Source organism: Primulina tabacum, chromosome 9 (assembly GCF_025594145.1).
Source record: "Primulina tabacum isolate GXHZ01 chromosome 9, ASM2559414v2, whole genome shotgun sequence".
Lineage (NCBI taxonomy): Eukaryota > Viridiplantae > Streptophyta > Magnoliopsida > Lamiales > Gesneriaceae > Primulina > Primulina tabacum.
Genome location: NC_134558.1, coordinates 28,474,117 through 28,479,692, shown reverse-complemented (window position 1 = coordinate 28,479,692; position 5,576 = coordinate 28,474,117). Strand labels below are relative to the sequence as shown.

Genomic DNA, 5,576 nt, shown 5'->3' with positions numbered 1-5,576 from the left:
ACGTACTTTTAAGATTTTATGATTTATGATGACTTGTGAGGTTGTTGAGGGGATATTAGAGTTAAGTTAGTTTTGAAATTGTTAAAGTTCGGTTGGTTCACGATTTACGATTTTGATACTTTGAATTTATTTCTTTTGGATTTTTAAATAATAGTTGGTGGATTTATTTTAAATGGTGCAGAAGTATTTTTAAATATGTAAGTATGAATTCGGCCGAATGGATAGAATAGAAGAGAAAAAAAATTTAGTATATTTAAAGAAAAACGAGTAGTGGGCGTTTCAGATTCGACAGAAAAGTTATGCAGACAAAGAAGAATGGATCTACAGTTTGCAGTCAGCGACTATGTGTTTGTGAAAATAGCACCTATTAAGGGTCTTATGAGATTTGACAAGAAAGGCAAGCTTAGTCCAAGGTTCATTGGACCATTCGAGATCTTAGGCAAAGTTGGAGCATTGTCTTATCGAGTGGCAATGCCACCTAATCTTGTTGAAGTTCACAATGTTTTCCATGTATTCATGCTCGGCAAGTACATTTCAAATCTTTCACATGTACTGAATTTAGAGCTGCTGCAGTTCACACCGAACATGTCTTATGAGGAGAGGTCTACTCAAATTTTGAGCAGACAGGAGAGAGGTTGCGGAAAAAGGTGATAAAGATAGTCAAATTCAAGTGGCTGAATCACTCGGAGGAAGAAGCTACTTGGAAGACCGAGACTAATATGAGGAGTCGCTATCCGAAGTTGTTCGATGAGTCATAATTTCGAGGATGAAATTTTATTTAAGAGGGGGAGGATTTGTAATGCCCAAAAATCCGGTTACGCAAACCACATGCATTAAAATTTTTAAATGGCTAAATTAATTTAATTAAATGATTTTGGATGCATGAATGATATATTTTGAGTGATTAAATGACTAATTGTGTAATTTTTCCCTATTGCATAATTTAAAGATTTTCAGGCGAATATCGGTGGTTGACCGATGGCAGAGAACCGAAGACGATTAAGATGTTAAAGATTTAAAAGCTAAATTTTTTTTGTTAAGAAAATATTTATTTAAAGAATTTAAGAATTTTATCATTTTTAAAGTCAAATTTAAATTAATTAGTAATAGCAAAGAATTTTATGTAATTTACAAGGGATTTTTGGAAATATTTATTTTTAAATTTTTTAAATTTGAGGCCTAATGATTTTATTAATCTTAATGAGACCAAGTAATTATTTTAAAAACTAGGGCTAGTTAAGCCCATTAATTAAATATTTAGGAAACCTTTTAATTTATTTTTTAAAAGAGTCCTACACAAACAACCCTAAACACCTACACACACGCACACAACTTCCGTAAATTTGGAAGAGAAAGAATGGCAAAACCCTTCTTTGTTTGCAAGGAAAGTTTTGTATTTTTTTCTCCTTCGTTATTCGATTTTCTTCCTCGTTCTTCCTTCCAACAACGATCACCCGACTCCCTTGCGTCCGAAGGTGGGTTTTCGGTGGGGCTTTGACGAGAAAAAAACGGTAGAAATCGTCCTCCATTCGCCACCGACGTTCCACCGCTTTGATATTCGTATTCCGAGCATTTTAAACATAAGACATGTTCTAAACCTTTCTTTTTATATCATTTAAACCATATTATGCAAGTTTATGATATTTTGAATGAAAAATATGATCAAGTTTTTTTAACGTTGACAGGATCGATGGGGGGGGTCATCGTTGAGCTACAATAGCTCGGTTCTTGAAATATTGAACACCGATGAATTAAATCGAGTTTGGTTTAAAAATCAAGCAAAAAATACTCGAAATAATCCTTCGTAGAAACCGATTAAATATTTTGTAAAGAATTTAAAATATATGCAAGTTGACTGAGTAAAAATATTTTTGGTTGAAACATTTTATCAAACATTTGGTGTGCAATATTTTATTTGAATGACACATAAAATGCTTCAACAATGCATCATTAAAACTATGGAAAATGATAAGTAAATGCAATAAACAAATATACATGAATTTGTTTATGGATGTTCGGAGACTTCAAATGCTCCTACGTCACCCCTTCTTCCCCATGACAAGGATTCACTAGAAGACTTTGATTTATATAACTCTTTGTACAAACCCACTCAGCTAGGACTTATCCACTGCCTAAACTGAACTCCTAACACTCAAGATTGTAAGCAGTACCTCACAATCAGCGTATTGTTTAATGTCTCATATGCAAAAACTACATACACAAGTTTTTTGTTTTTGTGCAAGACTCACTCAACTAATCTTTCAAGTTCAACTCTCTTGTATATGTGTGAGTGATTGTGTGTGAGGAATTTTCCTTTACAGTGTACATATTAAATGTATCCTCACACAAGGGCTTGTGCTGTTAACTAGCTGATTTGAATTCTCTTTAAAAGCTCTTGTTTGATCTTCAATATATTGTATTTATAATCCCCAACAAAGATATATACGTTAGACACAAGAATATGACCGTTTAGAAAGTTTCCGTACTTTTCTAAAATTGCAACGGTCAAATTCGCCTTGCTGGACCTTTTCCCGACTGGTCAACTCTGGTAAACTCAACTGGTCGTTTAGTTCAAATGGTCAGCAGCTGGTTCAGTTCAGTTTAGTTTGTTCGGTTTAGTTCAGCTGGTTCAGTTCAGCTGGTCTGGTTCAGTTTCAGTTGGTGTGCAAAAATCAGCCTAACTGATTTCAGTTTGTGCAAAACCAGTAGCCTCATCGTCATTTATCAGCATCTTAAGCTTTGATTCAGACTTTGACTTCTGATGATGATTTGTAGATCTTCATTTTATCTTTTCAACACATAATGAATCGCTTCATTTCAATAACTGAGCTGAGAGATATGACCAAAATACCGCAACTGCTCAAACCCAACTGATTGCTGTTTTCGTGTGATCATTTCGGTAATGCCGTGATCCGTTAGACCATGATAACATCCGATTTTGCCCAACTAACAGTGAAATACGACTTGTTCCAAATTGAGTTTTCTGATCAATCAAGTTGGCGGATTGTCATTTGGATAATCCAGTTGAGAGATATCATCAAAACACCAAAGCTCGCCAAAAATTCAGTTTGGCTAAATTCAGTTTCAGTTTGCTTCTTGTGTTTGCAACTTCACACATGAGTAAATATATTAGAAATACAATAATAAGTTTTTTTAACATCAAAATCAAGATTGCGAACATGAAATATTTCAACAACCTCCCCCTTTTTGATGATCACAAAACTTTGATAAACAATCAACTCAACTAACATATTTCTCCCCTTTTTTGTGTGAATCAAAAAGACATATTTAAAAAACATTTTAAACAAAATTTTCTCCCCCTCAATAAATGCAATAAACAAATAGACACGAATTTGTTTATGGATCTTCGGAGACTTCAAATGCTCCTACGTCACCCCTTCTTCCCCATGACTAGGATTCACTAGAAAACTTTGATTTATATAACTCTTTGTACAAACCCACTCAGCTAGGACTTACCCACTGCCTAAACTGAACTCCTAACACTCAAGATTGTAAGCAGTACCTCACAATCAGCGTATTGTTTAATGTCTGATATTCAAAGACTACATACACAAGTTTATTGTCTTTGTGCAAGATTCACTCAACTAATCTTTCAAGTTCAACTCTCTTGTATATGTGTGAGTGATTGTGTGTGAGGAATTTTCCTTTACTGTGTACATCTTAAATGTATCCTCACACAAGGACTTGTGCTCTCAACTAACTGATTTCTTTATGCTAACTGCCCATGCTTTGAATCCTCTTCAAAAGCTCTTGTTTGATCTTCAATATATTGTATTTATAAGTCCCAACAATGATATATACGTTAGACACAAGAATATGACTGTTTGGAAAGTTTCTGTACTGTTTCTAAGATTGCAACGATCAAATTCGCGTTGCTGGACCTTTTCCCGACTGGTCAACTCTTGTCAACTTAACTGGTTGTTCAGTTCAACTGGTCAGCAGCTGGTTCAGTTCAGTTTAGTTGGTTCGGTTCAGTTCAGCTGGTTCAATTCAGCTGGTCTGGTTCAGTGTCAGTTGGTGTGCTGAAATCAGCCTAACTGATTTCAGTTTGTGCAGAACCAGTAGTTTCATCTTTTTTTATCAGCATCTTAAGCTTCGAGTCAAACTTTGACTTCTGAAGATGATTTGTATACCTTCGTCTTATATTTCCAACGCATATTGAATATCTTCATTTCGATAACCGAGCTGATACATATGACCAAAATACCGCAACTTCTTAAACCCAACTGATTGATGTTTTCGTGTGATCAGTTTGGTAATTCAGCGATCATTTAGACCATGATAACATCCTATTTTGCCCATCTGACGTGAAATACGACTTGTTCCAAATTGAGTTTTTTGATCAGTCATGTTGTCAAATTGTCATTTGAATAATCCAGTTGAGAGATATCATCAAAACACCGAAGCTCGCCAGAAATTCAGTTTCAGTTTGCTTTTTGTGTTTGCAACTTCACACATGAGTAAGTATGTTAGAAATACAATAACAAGTTTTGTTAACCTCAAAATCAAGATTGCGAACATGAAATGTTCCAAAAAACGTTTTGAATAATTTATTTTAAAGTTTCGAAGTTTTTAATGCACATTTGAGTCGCATTATGATTCCTAGGGACTCGCTGCCATTAAGGGAAAGTGGATGATGTTTAAAAGTCCTAAATGGAGTCCCGTGTAGGGCAGAAAAGGGCTGGAAGGAGAGAGGAAAGTGCCGAGCCTCGGTTAAGATTATTGCATGTGTTGAGTTCGGTCTAGGCACTTGCGAAGGAATCTGCGTGTAGACCGTCAAGCCGTGATCAAGGCCCTTTGTTGTAAATTCATGGTCCTAGAGAGTCCTAGCATAGGGGGAAACAATGGTAGAACGATAGAGAATGGTTGAGGGCTCGGTTTGTGGTCTAGGGTACACGGTTTAGCGGAAAAAGGGGGAAAGATGGCACATGGGGGCTATGCGCGGGAATTGGAGCGTGAGGGGTCCAGTAGGGTCCTAAGAGGGTGTCTAAGGGGCTGGATTTGGTCTAGCTAGGGACTGGTTGAAGGTGGCTCGAGGTAAAGTTGCGACGCGACGCAAATCATGAGAAAAACATGCGGTTTGGCTAAGGCTAAGGGAAGAAGCTGGACCGTGGTCTTGTGTGAGCTGGACCGTGGCTCATGATGGTGGACTAGGGTCTAATAAGTTGTGGTTCGAGTTTGAGAAAAAATTATTATGTTTTTAGTTAAATCTGATTATGAAACGGAATTACAGTTTAGCGATTAATTTAAATAAATTGAAGGACACGAGTTTACATTTAAGAAAATTAGTATAAATAAAAAAATAAGGTTATAGGATAATTCGGGATCGGCTCGAGTCAAGAAACGTAGTTAAAAGTAAAAAAACGGGAAGTTCGGGATCCAGGGGTAAAATGATCATTTTATGTTCCCGGGTGGTTCAAATGTCCCGGCAGTGTCCCGAAGCGTCATAATACATGTTAAATGATTTTTAGAATGATTATGGTGAATTTATGATATTTTTACGATAAATGCTACAATCGAGCGATTTTCTCGTAAATGCTTATTTTACGATTTTT

The 5,576-nt window shown here is 36.0% G+C and overlaps 1 protein-coding gene across 1 annotated transcript; it reads left to right on the top strand.

Moving 5' to 3' along the window:
* Nucleotides 1-315: 315 nt before the first annotated feature.
* On the top strand, nucleotides 316-651 carry LOC142504359 (uncharacterized). Its single transcript, XM_075617237.1, has one exon. It carries the CDS (start codon nucleotides 316-318, stop codon nucleotides 649-651), a length of 336 nt encoding a protein of 111 aa, XP_075473352.1.
* The last annotated feature ends 4,925 nt before the right edge of the window (nucleotides 652-5,576 follow it).